This window comes from Toxotes jaculatrix, chromosome 6 (genome assembly GCF_017976425.1).
Source record: "Toxotes jaculatrix isolate fToxJac2 chromosome 6, fToxJac2.pri, whole genome shotgun sequence".
Lineage (NCBI taxonomy): Eukaryota > Metazoa > Chordata > Actinopteri > Toxotidae > Toxotes > Toxotes jaculatrix.
In genome coordinates this window covers 19,381,678-19,399,955 of record NC_054399.1, presented here as the reverse complement: position 1 = coordinate 19,399,955, position 18,278 = coordinate 19,381,678, and the positions used below count along the sequence as shown (strand labels likewise).

The 18,278-nt window shown below is 41.2% G+C and overlaps 1 protein-coding gene and 2 non-coding genes across 3 annotated transcripts in view; 1 reads left to right on the top strand and 2 right to left on the bottom strand.

Annotated features, from left to right (window-relative positions):
• LOC121183247 (collagen alpha-1(XXIV) chain-like) overlaps positions 1–18,278 on the top strand; it is a 78,765-nt gene that overhangs the window by 8,781 nt on the left and 51,706 nt on the right. Inside the window, exons 3-7 of the mRNA XM_041040226.1 lie at positions 3,364–4,745; positions 8,225–8,278; positions 12,011–12,064; positions 15,338–15,391; positions 16,836–16,889. Coding sequence (XP_040896160.1) covers positions 3,364–4,745; positions 8,225–8,278; positions 12,011–12,064; positions 15,338–15,391; positions 16,836–16,889 — 1,598 coding nt within the window. The remainder of the gene's footprint in view (positions 1–3,363; positions 4,746–8,224; positions 8,279–12,010; positions 12,065–15,337; positions 15,392–16,835; positions 16,890–18,278) is intronic.
• On the bottom strand, positions 9,799–9,872 carry trnan-guu. Its single transcript has one exon. It is a non-coding gene; the product is annotated as a tRNA-Asn (tRNA).
• Positions 12,687–12,760, bottom strand: trnan-guu. Its single transcript has one exon. It is a non-coding gene; the product is annotated as a tRNA-Asn (tRNA).

Sequence of the window (18,278 nt, the reverse complement as noted above, 5' to 3'; positions counted from 1 at the left end):
GAAAAGAGAGCACTGGCATCAGATTTGTAATCGGGATCAGTAGATACTAGTGCAATGCTCCATATTACAAAACCTTTTGGGAAACACATTTTGCAGGACAAGATCCAAATAGATACGTACAATACATATAGACAACAGTTCAAATGTGAATATTAATTGCTTTATATTTTATACTGGAGCAAGTAGAAATAGGGACTGTGGGTGCGAACAGGAGCTCCTTTTTTTTCTTATTCTCATTTTTAACCTTATCCCTCAACATGTCTGCTCTTGCTCCTCAGGCCTCAGCATGCATTTAGAAGCAGCCAAAATAGCCTCTCAACCTTCGCTGCCTCTCCATATACTTCATCTCTGGTCCATCAGAGAAGGCTCTAAATATGTCACATTCTAATATAATGGGAAGTGCAGGCTAAGAAGATCACTCTGGGAAAGTACACCAATCTATCAGGCAAAGAAGAAGCGGAAATCTCAGATAAATGCTTAGCCTGTTTTAGCTACTGTGCCTAATATGGTTAGATGCTGGGGAAAAGGTGATACTCAGGTGATACTGTGGCTTTTGTTTTTTTAAATGAGGCAACAGGGATGAGAGTTGAGCATGAGAAGGACAGAGGTTAAGAGTTGATAATAGATAGCAGAGCTGATCCCCCCCCCCAGGGCTCTGTAGAGTCAGTGCAACTTAGTTTCATTATAGCTGTTAGACAGTCGAAGTAGAATCCCACATAATCCTCTGGATATAACTTTACTGAAAGAAGGTGAAACAAGAAATTATGATGTCAAAAGAATGTAAAGAAAACTTCAATAAGTTTTGAATCAACACCAATTATACCCTCTCTATTTGTTGAGAGGGTATATTGTTTTTTGAATGGCATATTGCTGGGCCATTGCCAGAAATACCACATAGTGTGAATGCACACTTGTGTAAAGTTGACCTCATGGTGAATTCTCAGATACTTGTTCACATCTTCACACGTATGTGCATTGTCTATTGCTCTTTGCCACAGAGGAAGTAAACTGCCTCGAGGGTCCCTCCCCTTATTCCATAATGCATTGTCTTCTCCTCACGTATCTGTAGTTGATGAGTCCACTCCAAGCACGATCAATCCATCATAACGAGGGGAGGAGGAATGCACACAGAGTGCTAGAGCAGCTTGTCTTCACATATGAGACAGGTTAATTGGAATCTGGGCTGACTTTACCTCAGGCAAGGAGTGTCAAGGACATCTCAGTGTGTTCTTAGATCAGCTGCAGATAGATAGTCTCCCTGCGTGGGCAGGTGGACTGAAAACCCTGCAGAACCACAGCCAGGACGATGTACATGTGTTATTTCTATTTATTGCACGTTCTCTTTCTGGTTCTATCTCACCATCTTCCTCTACCTCCCTCCAAGGCAGACAAACTTGGGACTTTAGAGATCCTTTATCTCCTTCAGCCCTGATCAGTCATACCTGTAGGTTTCAAAAGTTCAGTTTGGGGTGCTAGTTGGAGTTCAAACTGTGACAGGTTGTTTTCATAAATCTTGGCCACAGACCACTAAATTGTTGCCATTGTTAGAAAACCTGAAAATCTTAAGAGGTAGTAATATAACAGGCTGTTTTTTGCACAGTGCAACAGTTGTTAAGTTAACACCAAATTGTATTGTCCTAGGTTACATGAATAAATTGAATTGTGATAGTGACAAAACAAAACTAGTGTTATAGTGTGCGCTCAGGTCTGAGTGATGTAAATTTTGTCATTCAATTCAATCCTTATTTTTAAGCAGGTAAAATAACTAATGGAGGCAGTGGTGAATTTGAAGACTTTGCTCTGGGATGCAGATAACTCCTGTTTGAAAGTTGACTCCCTAAATACAGAGGAGGAGTTGCTTGAAAGGAAGGTAGTGCCTCTGGATTAGCAATGAAAATACCTCAAACTGCCCCGTGAGATCTCTCTGCCGAAAACACTTACATGCACTCGCAGACACACACACACATGCCTGCACACAAACACACAGGCTTAAGGAGCTTCTCCGCTCTTAGGCTTCCATTTCACTGCTGCCTCTATCAGTATGTAAACTCATGGATGCACACACTCACTCGCACTGTGGCTTCTCAGGCCCTCCCTCTCCTCCTCTCACACGTGCACACGCACACACACACACACACACACATGCAAACATGTCAGGTCAGCCTGTAAAATGACCAACCTTTTTGTGATTCAGTTGACATTTACAATGTGTCAGGTATCCTTGTTCCCGTTTGTCATATTAATAATGTCATTTTTATTTATTTTTCTGGAACTGTCACTGCTCAGTGCTGACATATGTGACACATGTGACACATTGCCCTCCAGCATAGTGATCTGTCTACTGCTCTTCATTCAAAGCCAAAAGTGCACAGAATACCGTCTGTCACTACATAATGTGTAAGCACTTTTGTCTGGTTGTTCTTCACTGTCAGCAGACCTAACATAAATTCTTTAAAGAATTACCTGTGGGCATGGGAAAAGAATGACAGGACCTTTTGGAGGAAAGCTGCTCTCATGAATCTTTAGTGGCAGATTGATTCAAAAAGGCTGTGTGGATTGGTTTCCTGTATCCTAGTTCAGCCCCATTCTTCTCTAGTCCCCTCTACTCATCTGGGCCACAGCTGCCTTTCTGGTACTTAATCCAAGAAAGAAAGAGGGAAGGGTCACCGGCATGCTGGGGTGACTGTTGTAAGGGTATAATGGCTGACTTGACCTTTTTTCCGCAATTATTTATACTTGAATAAGAACAGAATTTGTTATGTTTGCATGTGTAGCAATGAAATGTCTTTCTTTAATTAAAATCAGCAGCCAGGGAAGAGGAATAAAACATTTTCAAACTTATCAAGCTTGCTAGTGAACAGTGTGAAGTGAAATAATATTTACTGATTCTTTATTCAGCTTTTTGAAATTGTGGCAGTGCAAATTGTCCTTTTTATTTAAAGGAAGAGAGAGAGAGAGAGTGTTAAGACTTGCTAAAGGTCCCCAGTAGAACTTGAATTGAGTACATGGAATGAGACTGTTGTTTAGACCACCGGGCTAACTAACACAATATTTTCTTTTTTCTTATGAATTCAGTGGTTGCTTCTACTACTAGAGATTGGAGGTAGACGTACCTCAACAACAAAGTCAACAGCAAATGCATAGATTGCCTTACTAAATTTCTATTTCAATACAGTTTCCTATATTTAAACATGTTTCACTGTCTTTATCTTGCAAGAAATTGTCAATTTTCACAAAAGTGAATTCCTTGAGAAAAGTCCAGGACCTTTTTTTTTTTTTTAAAGAAAATAATTAAGTCAGCCTGCCTGCTTTGTCATCTACTCTTTGCATGTTAACCTTACTAGTGTCTCCTCTTTTCTTCAGGAGTGGATATCCTCTATCGACTGGGGCTTACAGCTCAAAGCAGCAGAGACAATCCCTCCGAGAGGACAAGCTCACCTCCGACTGCTTACACCACTGTTCCCTCACATTTAAATCTTCCTGTTTCTGGATATGGGGTATTGCTCGACTCAAACTCCCTCTATGAGGCACCAGCAGGAAGTCTATTCCCGCCGGAGATTGGCGAGGAGTTTTCTGTTGTGGTTAGTCTAAGCTCCTGGCGAGCAAACAATGCTTTTCTTTTTAGTGTTAAAGATGGCAGGGACAGGCTGCGTTTTGGCATTCAGCTGCTGCCGCACAGAGTGGTGGTTTACACTGCAGAGAAAGCCTCCATCTACTTCACCTACAACTGGCAGGATGGGCGACAGCATCCTTTTGCTGTTGGCGTTCGTGCACGCTCAGTGTCCTTCTACGCGGATTGTGGGGCAGTGCAGCAGCAGGAGCACACCCTTGGAAGATCTCAGACACTCTGGGATTCTGGGGGTCTCTTCACTCTGGGGAGGATGAACTCCAAAGCGGCACCGTTTAATGGTCGAGTCTGCCAACTAGATATCTATCCCTCTGCCCAAGCTGCCGCGCACTACTGCAACTACCTTAAAAAACAGTGCCGGCTGGCCGACACTTACCGATTGCCATTGCCACATCCTGGTTTGGATATTGAGGCAAATGAACCCCCTTCTAGTCCCTTGACAAAGTCCCTTGTTGGAGTAGCAGCTACCCACCATACACCCATAAAGGTCACAGCAGCTGTCAAACTGTCCACAGGTAGTTTGGTTACAAAGAATTCAGCTCTGAGCCCATCAGTACAACCTCATTTGGGGGACCAGAGCCATATTTCTGCATTGGATCCCCTTGTACAATCCACCACATCCTTGCTTCAGCCTGAAAGCCCGACCTTACCTACCCTGAGAACAGCTCTGGATCTCACCTATAGCACAACTGTCACCGATACCAAAAATGTGTTGGGCAAAGGGAGAAAGCTCCAGGGGGACACTGATCACTCTGAAAACAGCACAGAGGAAGAGAGCAGCTCTGGGATCCTGCAGAGTCCAGATGCCACCCCAGGCCTGATTTCCCCAGTCAGGCAAAGTCGAGTGAAGGAAGGACTCAGGAACAACTCCATCACCAGCTCCAGGGACTCTCGCTTTGGATCCCAACCCACTCATCAGCTCCTGGACACTCATCTGAAAGCCAATGGCACCACTTTGTACCGGGAGAATCAGTTGGACACCTCAGAACAGCATGATGTGGATGGCAGCTATGATGATGTAGACATGGGAGGATATGATTATGGATATGAGGAGCCAGACTTCCTCTACGACTACGAAGATGGTTTCCGCGGTCCCAAAGGAGAGCCAGGTCCTCCGGTGAGTGACTGAAATTATGAATGGCAAATAGAGCTATGGGTGTTTATAGGACAGTTTTCAAAGAGTTGAAACACACTTCAGGTAATTTCTCATTAGATCAAGTGGAAAATATCAATACAAAGCAATAAAAGCTAATTTATGGGCTACAGTTTGGATGTTATGTAAAATTTGGCTTTCTTACATACGCCCAGGATATATGAAAAAATATTTTGGCACGGCAGTGTAGTGATTTAGAGGTGATGACATGTCCAAGCACTGTTCTTTTTTCATGTATCTACAAGTTGTTAAAATAACACGTCATTCCCTTGCTGAAATACAGCCAGCCACCTATTCCCATCCACTAGTGAGGATAACTCATCTTCAGCTGTCCATTCAGACTTATGATGTAAGCTGGCTGGCTGTCAGGATAGCTTTACCCTTGAACATGCTTTTATTGCTCAAATTTTCAGGTATTGTTTATGTTTTCATGAGTGAGATGTGTCAGGTCTTTCTATCTGATCTGTTTGCAATTTGCATTTGCATGCAATTTAGGTGTGCATGTAATGATGTAAATGATGTATGTTTGGACTCATCTACCAGTTTCCATAGTGCTACCTCAGCTATAAAGTGCCTGCAGGCCTGTAGGTGGGACACAGTTTAGCTAGCACTGACTTATTGCAGCTTATGTTCGTGTCTCAGAGCCTGGATACACTGTAGTGCAGTATTATGAGCATGAAACAGTCTAAGCCACAGGCCCTTTTCCAGTGGATCACAGTTTGGCAGAGATATTAATAGATTAGTATTTGTTCTTTTATGCTCTTATCTTTAACTGTTTGTGTGTCTTGGCTGCTCGGATCACTTTGATGCAGGTTTTTTTTTCCTGAATGCTTAAGGTCATTGGCTCACTCTATCTCACTGATTCTGTTTAAACTTGAAAATGAGCTGTTTTAACCCCCTTAAGGGAAGCATTTCAGTGGCTTGTGGATGCATAACACATTTACCCCTAATCCTAACATTGCTCTTAATGTTTTTTGGAGTTCTGTTTTGGGGATGTGTATGGGCAAATCACAAGGGCAAAGACTTGCAAACTAAAGATGGACCGATCTGACTCTATATACCAATTATGATGAAGCCATATGTGAAGCCAGTCTGCAACCTGCTGTGACTTAATGAATGTATGTAATAGGATAGGATAGGATAGGAACTTTATAATAACTAATAGAAGAAACAGCTACATTAAGAAACTGTTCTTAATGTGGACTGTCAGTTAGGGAGCAGATACTAACCTTATGAAACAGACTGTATATGGGACCCAATATGAATTAATTGGGTTGGTGGATCATTATTGCAAATATGTGTCAAAAGAATGTGACCTTATGCTTCTTATTGTGCTCTGATCCTTCTGAATGAAGCAAATTACACACTGGCCTTACAACCACTTCTAATGTACTAGAAGTGCTAATATAATAGATTGTTGGCATTTAATGTTGTTTAGTTGTGAAATTATTAACAGGACCTGTTTGGATCCGGTTTGACTACTTGTGATTATGACAGTTCTTTAGAGCAAATCTGAACTCTACAGAAAGAGGTGGAAGTGTGGACTTCAGTCAGTCATCACCTCCTTAATGCATTTCCCCTCATGGCAATGTCTCAGTTAGACAGTCTGTTACTAATCTTACTTACTGATCGTTTGTTGGGTAACAATACTGGGCTTATTGAGATTCAGCTCAAGTTGAAGTCACACAATGCAACAAGTTTGAAAGATGATTCATTCTACCCTTCAACTTTCCAGACAACTGACTTCTTGAATTGACTCAATTGGGAAAGATTTGATCCTTGTCTTGGCAGCAGAGCTGAAGCATGTGAATATTATCATTTTACTGTGTAAGTGCCTCGGTTTCTTTAGGCCCTGTTGTTGTGGCGAAGGCGGTGGTGTGCTCACAGTTTCCATGTCTCTGTGTGTGGGAGTCTAGAGGAACAAACAGCTGTTTCTTTATTCATGTCTCCCTCTGTGCCCATCAACAGCTCTGATAGGGGTTTAGGATGATCCGGAGCACCCCAGTGATGGAGACTGCTGCTCAAATGTGTCATCTTCAGTCTTTGTTTTCAAGTGAATGGACTTTCTGTAACAAACTGACAGAGAATGTTTTTCAGTTTTGAGAATAAAATGATTTGTCCTGCTATTATTAGCACTCATTAGCACTGATTAACATATTTCCGTGAACACAGCTGACCTTGAGAAACATCGGTGATCTGTCATGTACTAAAAAGGCATGTTCTCATGCCTGTGGAGTTTACTATATGATAGCCTCTTTGAAAATTGTCCAGTCATACCCAGTTTTGAAGGACACCAGTAGTGAAGATATGTGCTTTCACTGCATATAATAACTAACATGCCAGTGCATTTTCACAGAGATGTTAGTCGAAATATGCTGACAGCAGTTACAATTAATCAGCAGCATGAGTAACATTTGGCCAATCCAAAAACCTGCTTTACCCCCAAAGGCAGTGTTTACTATGGTAAAATTTTGAACCTTCAAGTAAAAATTTTAAATTTGCTTTAACACCCTTAAAAGCACAATGTGAAAATACAGTAGCACAAGTTAACTCAACAGATATAGAGGGCCCTCAGCCTGGTTTGGTTACAAAGATATGTGTGATAATGTACATCTTTCTTTATCTGTTTACACCTGAAGTAGCTAATGCCTTCCACCAAGTGGTTCCAAGTACAGTACTTGTATTCAACAAAGGCCAGAAGTTTAAGAGAATGAAGTTGAGCTCTTAATTGTCTAAATTCTCTTTTGGTTATCTCTCTTTAACTAAACTAAGGCAATAAAACTGATGCACAAGATCAGACTTGTTCTGTATTTATGACAGTAAATAGGGTTAGTTGATAACTGAATATTATTGGTATTTTTTACAAAAGTCACAGGGATTGTAGTTCATAGTTCAAAAATAGAGACGTTTGAAAATGATTTGACTTATTTTTCACTAAAAGTAAAAGAAATAGTTGACTTAGTGTGATTTAGCATGAGAGCCTGACATGCAGTTTCTCCATATGTTTCATGCCACGTTTTTCCATGACAAAGGATTACATTAGTCCCATCGGCTGATAGGCTGACCAAAGGCTTGTTGTCTCGGTATCATTTTGAGAATGTAACTCAACTCTTGTGCTCAGAGCTTTCCTAATAGAGCTTTTAGTTGAAAACACTTGGCACCCTTCTTTGAACTTCATAGCTCTTACATAAATATAGCACATACTCATCATTGCAGAGGTCTGGACAGTGAACTGCATGTTATTGCTTGCCATTAACACACTCTATCTCTCCTCTCTTTTTCCCCTTCATTCCCCCTCTCTCTCTCTACCCCCTCAACCTCCAACAACATTCTCCTCTCTCTCTCTCTCTCTCTCTCTCTCTCTCTCTCTCTCTCTCTCTCTCTCTCTCTCTCTCTCTCTTTCTCTCTCTTTCTCTCTTTCTCTCTCTCTCTCTCTGATTTAGGGTCCTCCTGGTCCCCCTGGTTTACCTGGTCCTCCAGGAAAAAGAGGTCCTCGGGTGAGTAACGTGTGCAAAACTGATGGTTCACAGGCAGCATACAGTAAAGTGTATGTAATAGTATTGATTTGGTAATGGTATTCTATCAAGAATGACTTAAATTAAACATGGAGGGTTTCTTTTTTAACTACCAGATATGTGTCTTTATTCTCTTTACAGTAGAAAACCCCTTTTTGTGTGGTGAGGTCTGTGTTTCTGTACCAGGAATTTTTAATTAATAGACTGTTTAGATTCAGACTATTGATTATTATAATAAAACTTCTTTTGAGATCCTAGCACAGAAAGCATTGTGGTTTGAGTCACAATAAAGAGGTTAAGTCAGGTTTATTAGCCTTGAAGGCACTGGACTTGCCAATCAACAGCACCAACACATTCACACAAGACTCAACCATGTAGTTTCATCCTTTGGTGTGGCAACCAGCAGGCACTGGCCATATGTGTTTTGCCTGTATGTACCATCGCAATTCAGATGCAACTGTCAGGGGAGAAGGTTCTGACAGACATGTTTGTGGTTAGGGTGATTCAACTCAGAAACAAGCCTTGCTTTGTAAAAGCGCATGACAATGAGATAATTCGCTTTGAGGATGCTTGAAATGGTGTTTACTTGTCAGCACCTTTGGAGCATCAAGGCTGAATGGCCAAACAGTTCCAGATGCTACCAGCTGCAACCAGCAGCAGCGTCGGCGGCACAGGCTGCGTCTCCACTCTGATCTTGTGACTACACTGTATGCAACTGCCAAGGCTGTCATGATGCAATGCTACTTTCATGCCACAGGCCCTGAGGGCACATTTAAACAGAACAAGACACATTTTACTAAATGAGGTTGGTATGTGTTGGAGGGAAGGTGTATATATAGTGCACTCTTGGTCTTAGCAGAAGGTTACACTGCTACAAAGAAACACTGATGATGTCCGTGCACAACAACATCATCAGTGTTTACAGAAGACAACATGCGATAAAATTAGCTTAAAGGTTGATTACTTATTTCTTGCTTACTTACAGTTTTTTGTCGTAATAATTGTCAGTGACAAATTACTGCTTATTAATGTTGGAAATTGCGGTTAGTTCATGTTTATTTGCATGAGCGCAGCTGTTTCTCTGTGCGTATACTATTTGTAAGTGTGATTGTCTGAGTTTATTGTTGACTGTGCCCTGCGAGAAACAGCCCTGCGACACATGTCTGAACATTCTCAGTTTTCCAGCTCATGGAAAAAGAAGAGTTGAACTGAGGACAACTGGACTTGGTTGTAGATGCTTCAGTTCTCAGGACTGAAGAAGCCTTTTGGATGAGAGACAAAACATCTTCAGGTATCTACAAACAGGTCCACTTGCCCTCAGTTCAGCTCTTCTGGTATAGCCCTGCAACAGCACTGGGAGCTGCATTGATTGGGACATCCAACCTTGTATTTCTATGCTGCAAGTCTATTTTACTGTGTTTTAGGTACATAACTACAGTGGTTGTGTATTAAGAAGATACATCTTTATTAGTCCCACAATGGTGGGATTGCATAATACAAAGCGTCCCTGGGTGGGCTCGAACCACCAACCTTTCGGTTAACAGCCGAACGCGCTAACCGATTGCGCCACAGAGACTGTTATGAGTGTGTCCAAACACTGTCACATACAACCGTTTTCCAGCTCTTGGAAAAAGAAGAGTGGGACTGAGGACAACTGGACTTGGTTGTAGATACTTCAGTTCTCAGGACTGAAGAAGCCTTTTGGATGAGAGACGAAACATCTTAAGGTATCTACAACCAGGTCCACTTGCCCTCAGTTCAGCTCTTCTGGTATAGCCCTGCAACAGCACAGGGAGCTGAACTGCCTGGGGTGTAGTGTTATAAGAAATCACAAGGCAATGAAAGACTATCCAGGAAGTCGGAGTAACAGACAACACTGCGCAGTGGCTTGTAATTCTCACAGACAGGACTTATCATGGCAGAAATTATTTTATCTTTTCGGGGCTCAACAGTGCGAGTGTTTCACTTACATTTGCAAATAAAAATGATGATAACACCAAAGCCATGATGATGACGCGGTCACTTTTTTTTTTGTCCACAGCTTAAGATTTCATGTGGACCAGCTTAGAGGGGCCTTCCGTACAGAAATTTGATTCCAGTCCTGCTGTGGACCCCTGGCTGAGCTCAAAGCGTGCCAGATGATCTGCTTACAAAAGCTGCATGACCAGTGATATTCTTTGTGTCTAAATGGATTGAGCAGGCTTTTTTGACATTTAGAACTAAAAAAATTCTTTATTATAGAGGTGTTCATTCATTTCATACCGTTTGTACTGGTTATGCAGTTTAAAGAAGTTCAAAGTTTAAATAATTTCATACTTCTTAAACTAATACAGTTTGAAACAGAAAGAAATCATTAAAAACCTAATGTACTTTTTACTTTCAAATAAATCAAATCCTGGGAGCCCCCTGTGTTAGCACACCTGTTTTGTCAACAGACTGACTTCATTCAGATGAATGAGAGGGCTGTGTCAGTCCTTATGTTCGACTTTATTCTAACAGAAAACACGACAGGCAGATTGTAAGGCTGACAGACAGGAAGACAGACTGGTAGACAGAGAGAGGTGGCAGACAGTAAAACATGTCTCCTAGTAAATGGCTTGGAAAGCACATGGCTGATACAGAACATACTCTTAAGCCCATAGGCTAACTCATAAAGTAGAGACAGAGGTAGGCCTGGAATCATTATGTGGTGGGAAGCTGAGGGCAGTGTGCGGTACTGTGGTTATGTCTCTGCTGTCTCAGCACTGAGCAGCAGACTTATTTTGCTGCCTCTAATTGTTAACGTTATCAGACTTTAAGCTTATGAAGCAGGACATACCCTTTGGTGTGGGCATTTGTCATGGAAACAGACTGTAAATTGCTTTAGAGGTTCTTTTACTGTAAGCAGTCCCTGAAGGTGACAGTCTAAGTACTGAAGGTGGTGACTGATACAATGTTGGGACAGGGCTGCAATGAATTTTCATGCTCCTGCTTTGCTATTCTGCAGTGAATCAAGCTTTTTTCACTGTTGAGCAGCCAAAGGCTTAGCACACCACAATGAAGCCCATAGACATTGTGGAATTTTGTCTTTGACACAGGCCTAAGTAAAACACTTTGTAGGTTGAAATGATTAAAGACTGTCTTGTCACACTCGATAGAATATGTACCAAAACTTTCAACCAAGTGGTCGCCTCAGGATCTTTAAGGGTTTACTCTCTGTTCTTTCATTTTCTATGGGCAACAGGCTCTTGTTAAAGCCAGGCTCAGATTACTGACATTAAAAATGACAGCTAGAGAGAGGAGTAAAGAGAGAGGGAGATCCTTCTTCTGGCTCTTGTCTGTAGTAGAGAGAAAGCGTGGCCCACAAGTAGCAGGACTACAAATGTGCAGGAACGTGGTATATTTATGGTGTACATACATATATATCATATATACATGTCTTTGTAGGCATAAGTGTGGTTCTGCATTCACTGCACACCTGTGTTCAAGGAGTGAAATCGCTTTGTTGCATGGAGAACAAATGTGACACAGTAAAAATATGTCTGTTTGTCAGCATGTATGGTATTAACTGCTTCTAGAGCAACTGTTTTCTTCCACACTACTGAATACTTCACGTTATCTCCCTTTACTACCAGAAATTTAGCTGTCTTACTGTACTTCTTAAATACAGATCTGGTGTCAACAAGACACAATAGTTTAATGTTGTGTTCTCTTTCTTTGTCTGTATCTGTTCAGGGTCTTACTGGTCCACATGGAAATCCCGGACAACCTGGACCACCTGGGCCCAAGGTGAGTGCCCTTTTCCCATGGTAGGGAGACATTAACAGCTCCCTGAGACTGTCAGACAGGGTTCTGGTTAGTATCAGTGTGGATGGGCCAGATGAGTTCCCTCAGAGGCGGAACCAGCATCAGTCAGCCTAAGACACAGGCCATGAATGGTCACAATGCTCCCACACTCTTCCACTGCAAACATCCAACCTTGTATCTTTTGCCAATAGAAGTGAACCTTGTTGGTTAAAAAAAAAAGTGTCAATCCACTGACAAAAGGTGAAGTACTTCATTTTGTTTTGTATAAAACAGGCATGAGTCACAGGAAAGCATATTGCAAACAGCTGATGCTGATCATCCGATACAAGCTTGACCTCAGTGGTCTGCCTGGACTAACGCTCTGCTTCATCCAGTTGTGTGATTCTTTCAAAAAAGGTGGCATCACAAGTCTCAGTAACAAGCTTAATCAAGCTACATGGAAAGGAAAAGCTGAAAAATGCCTTTAGGGTATGTTACAGTTGGGTGTTTGGATATTTCTATGCTGCAAGTCTATTTTATTGTGTTTTAGGTACATAACTACAGTGGTTGTGTATTAAGATACATCTTTATTAGTCCCACAATGGTGAAATTGCATAATACAAAGCGTCCCTGGGTGGGCTCGAACCACCAACCTTTCGGTTAACAGCCGAACGCGCTAACCGATTGCGCCACAGAGACTGCTATGAGCACTGTCAACCACTGTGACCTACAACTCCATGCAGTGCCTGAAGTCACACGTGGCACCAGCGCCCTCAGGTCTTTCCAGGCTTGTGTCAGTTTGTAGACCTCCTCAGGAGCCATCTGCAGCTCATGTAGCTTTCCTTATAAGACCCTTTTGTGGTGATCTCACCAGGTCACTAAGTTGTTGTTAAAATCCTGTACACTTTAAAAAGTGTAAGTTCCTGTAGTTTAAGTTTATCAAATGCCAAGTGGATTCATATTATATCAGAGACTGACATGTTGTTCCCTAAAGAGCCAATCTCTGCTGTCCTGAGCATGTGCAAGTGGGATTAGACCCAACACGACCATATAAAGGGAAGTGTGATAATGAGCCAGTGCTTTGTCACAGTGTAACATAAAAGACTGGAGGAGGCGTGTAGTTGCTGGCCTATAACATACCCCTTAGCCTGGATTGTTGTTACCCTGGTTTTTAACCACACAGCATAATTGTGCTAGTCCTGGCTCATTAGCCATGACACTAACTTCATATGAAGCATAAAAAAAGAAGGAAAGCATTTTTAAGTAATATTTGAAGTTTTTTTTTTCCAGCACGGGACCAGCTGTAAAGGATATATATATTGGTAGAACTAAACAAGGATGTGGACAGCTCAATAACAGATAGTTGTGGTGACTGTGGTCCTGACTGGCTACCACAGAGTAGCTGTGTTTGACTAATGAAAAGTATTAAAAGGGGCTTGTGACTAAATCTTGTGGTGTTTAATTTTTTCCATCTCTGAAAAGTAACAGCTGTGGACACACAAGGTGTCCAGCCTGCAGTGATGATATATAGCTAAAGATGAGTAATAAAGTAGTTCTCGTGAATTATGATCCCTTCGCCCACTTCACCCCGCACACATAAAGAGGGGAATGTTCTGTTTTCCTCCTTGATTAGTCAAACAGCACAGGGAGATGAATGGATTTGTTCTGTGTCACCCCTGACCTTGCTGGGACACCATGCACATTTAGCTGAGGGCCTGTGACTGGTTATCATGAAATGCGGAGCCGCATGCTGGCGCACTGTTCCTTCAGCCTGTACACCCAGACTCGTGTGTACACATACAAAACCAACAACAGTGAATCTAATACCGCTGTGACCTGAGTGAGTCATTCTCATACCCCAAACCCCTTTGTGGAGGTGGAATAGGTTGAGAGACTCTTTGTCTCAATTTGGAAAATATCTCCTCTTGAACTGTGTTTGGTTACTAGGATAAATACAGAGGAATATAGTCCCAGATGCTGAGCTTAGTTGACATGTGTTTTAAGCACAGTCTGAAATGTTGTGACAATGTGCTTGCAGGACATAAAAGAGCCTTTCAATCTGCTTCATGCACTGTTGACTGTTTTTTTTTTCTTTGAAACAGAAAGAAACCCTGGTTTTATGCTGTAGTAGAACCTTTGCTTCACACCCCTGAATTATTGTATGCCTCAGTGGCCGTCAGTCAAAACTATGGACATATGATGCTCAGAATACAAGAGCTTAATACCTGTGTGGAGAGGGTAAGGACAGCTATTGTTGGCTAGAAGCTGCAGCGTATTCATGAAGAAAGGAAGTGGAATTTGCAAAATATATAAACAAAAGAAAAGGCATGTGCAAGATCTAACAGCTTTTTTTTTTCCTTCCTAACCTCTGTGTGTGTTGTCATCACAGTTGACTGTTCTTTGCAGCTCCAAGTTAAGGAGGAATAACAGAAACTTTCAGAAAAGTGGTCTCTAGAAAAATATGGATGTAACATCCTTGGCTTCATCCATAGATTTTGGGACGTTCTGAGGTTCTTAACTTCTGTGCTTGTCAGTGTGTGGTAAACAGTGTGGTAAACACCACAGCTGGCCACAAGACTCTCCTCACTTCATCACACGGAAGGAAATGTTGTATTTCTTGAAAAGTTCTGGATCCTGACTCCAGCACTGATGAATATTGTTTTTGGCACTGGCATCTAACCGCCATTAGAAGAACTGTATCTTAAGGTCACATCTGCACACTGTCCTCTACAGAAGAAAGTCATTATCACTCTGATATTGTGAGAGGATTAAACCCGATTCACTGCGTTATTATGTTGTGCATTACTGGGGTTGGTTTTGTAAAAGGCCCGGCTTACATGAGGGTTTAAAGGGAGCAACATATGTTTTGCAACAGGAAGTAATGAATTTAGGGGAAGAGGAGACTAGATTTTGAGAAAACATGCAAATTCGTTCTACTTGAATTGCTTACTCACACTATTTGAACTTCTCAAAATTAATATCTTCCAGTTGCAGATTTGTTTTAACTGAGTAGTTGTTATTTAAATAAAATAACAAACTCTAATGGTAGTAATAACATTGCGTGGAGCCAACGTTTTATTCCGGATTTGGCCTGTTCATGTAAAGGATATTTTTGACTGCATTCAAAAAGGATTAAATAGAAAAAAATAATAAATTAAAAGGCAAATTTTTATTTTTAATAATCACATCTTGTAAAAACTGGTGCTGCCAGCAAGTGATAGATTAAAAATGAATTTGAGCTGCTTAAGATGTCCTCATCCTGTGCCCCTGTTCTAGGGTTCAAAGGGAGACCCCGGACTGTCTCCAGGCCAGGCTCCACCAGGAGAGAAGGTAGGAAGTCCGCCACCTGTCTCTGTGTCTTGCTCCCTGTTCCTTTGTGCTCTTTTCTCCTAGGCTCCAGGCCCCAGGCTTGTTTTTTTTTTTCTTTTTTCCCCCTAGTCTTTTATGAATGTGTCTCCCATGTGTTTTCCCTGTTTGTCACAATGCCTTTACTCCGTCTAAAGTGATACTTCTCTTGAGACATTTTATGTGAGCTGGTGCTTCCAGTCTACACCATATCAGTGCTATCTTATCACCTCAATTAGTTTCTGCTCATACATTTCTTTCTTTCTCAGTTGTGGATTTCATTTATCAGTAATTGAAAAAATTACTAAAAATAGTCCAAAAAGGATCTTAAAATGTTGGTTCAAATCAAACAGCATAATCATTTATAATGAATACTAAAGAGTATTTAACAATTCTGCATATGATGAGTCACTAACAACTTGAATCTTTCTAATTTGTGGTTGATGAAAGACAGATTTTTAAATTTCATCTATTAAAATGTTTTCTGTCTAAATTTGTTAGTGATTTATTGGTGAGGTTGGGAGTCTGGCTTTTCTTTATCCCATTGAAATTATTTAGCAACTTCCTCTAAACCCTCTTTCTGTTATCACTGATTTGTCTGGCGTCACCACAGCTGGTATCTGTTACTCTCTACTCTCTCTCCATCCTTGTGTCTTTTTCTTGAAAACAGCATCAAAATAAGGATTTTCCTGAGTAGCACTTCTAAATGTCTTGAACTCATTAAGCTCCAAAGGTATCTTTCTCCTTTCCCTCATAGAAATCCCCTAAAAAAAACTGACATGGTAAATTTCTCCCTTCAGATCCTCTCTGGCACAGCCAGCTTAATGTTAAATTAATGCAATATTTCTACAACTTCATCCTGTCATCCCCACAAATGGTTGCAGACCTCTCATTACTCTTCTTGTAGTGTATTTTTATTTACATAATTTTTCTAAACTCCATTCATCCTCACTTCACATCTTATCTGATTTTTCAGAAGAGCCAAATATTGCTCCAACATTGCGGTTTGAATAAGACACCTTTAATATAAAAAGATGATAGACACTGCCTGAAGAACAAAAGCACATTTAAACTAGCCATCCCACTCACCTATTTTGAAATGTTGCCCCGTCATTCATTAGTCATCTGAGATTTAAAAAAAAAATAATATATGAATTAGCTTTTGTGCTGGAAAATGAATATATATTCAGTGTTAAGTAATTTAACTGTAACTTTATTAACCTTAATTGCATTTTTGTTAACTGTAAGAGACCTAAAGCAAAGAGAGTGTACAGCTTATCGCTGTTATATTGCTTGTGAAAAGCTCTTGAAATGAAATCAGCAGATGGCTTTTTGCAGTTATCTGTACTTCTGTCTTCATCTCATGAAGACACTTTTCCATTTTTTTTTTCAAGTGTTATGCTGTTCTCTCTTTCATTTTTTCCAATAGGGTGACAGAGGTCCACCAGGTCCGCCTGGGCCAGATGGATTTCCAGGTCCACCGGTAAGATTTAGTATGTTAAAATACTTGTGTTTAAACTAGTATTTGATAGAAAAAGACTCTGAAGGCTTAGGTTCTGACTGACGCTATTTTTGTATGCTGTGACCAAGAAAATCAGTTTGCTGTTGTACATGTTTTTAAGGAATACATGATATAGCTGCTTATGTTTTATTTTTAAAGCTACATTTTTCCTTTTTACTGTTAAAACATCACTTTACTGTTGTCTTTAAATCCTCTGTACTGTGGTGAGGCAACAAGAGCTATTACACACAAATTATTTTATAGAAGTTAAAAGTTGAATTAAGAGTTAAGGTTAAGAATAAAGAACATGCATACATACAAACAAACAAACACAAACATATGCTTTTGCATGGTCATGCAAACACACACACATGCGATCTGTATCAGTGTTTCCACTTTGTTCACCCCCCCCGCTTCATCTGTCTACCTCACACTTCACTATACTTCACTATACATGCATCCATCCCTGCATATTTATAACTGTGTTGCTGCCCCAGCCAGATCTTCAGAACTGGCTGTTAGGATACATTGCTGTCTCGCTTAAACCTGATAGGCTTTGAGGTCAAGGTCAAAGGTTAGCCGAAAGAGGAAAGGCACCCTGTCCAGGGTCAGGGGTTCAATGACATGCACAATATCCCATGCCTCCTCAGGTCAGCAGTCGTCATGCCTAAAGAAGAATTTCATGGACGCTGCCATCAGTAAAATGAAGGACACTTTGTCCACCACTGTGCACATATTCACACACATGTTCACGCCCTGTATCGGTTAACTGCATTCACTGTCTTCCTCATAAGGACGCATCGCTGCCACATGACTTTCTGAATTTGAATTTGTGGCCTTTTGATACAGAACAGATTTCAGCAGACAGACATCTGCTATAGCAGGTCACCTTGCAGCCCACATGTCTGTATCTGCATAGTTGTCCAGGTAGCCTCTTATTCAAGCTCTGAATATGGTCTCCACATAGCTGGCCGCCACCTTGCCTCCCAGGGGGCCATCCCAGTGTTTGCAGTAGCTGAACCTAATATACCCAGCACATGAACTGTGCCCTGTCAAGTATTTTCAGAGGAAATGACTGGCTCGGGGCCTGTGCTCTTTACCCCCAGGTGGGCCTTTTATTGAGTGTGAAGGTCCACATGTCACAGCCTCGGAAGCATGCGACGGAGTCAGTGTTACTGTTTAAGAAGGTCTCTCGCTGCCCCAAAAAGATACTGACCTGGCCCTGACCTTGTGTTTTGGAGCTGTAGACATCTGTTGTTCATAATCACTAAAGGGGAAAAATAAAGGGCTTAAGAGTAGAAAAGCTCTGATTTACCGAACAATAAATCCTGTTTAGTTTACAAAGAGGTTCTGGTTTAACTAAATATGGGA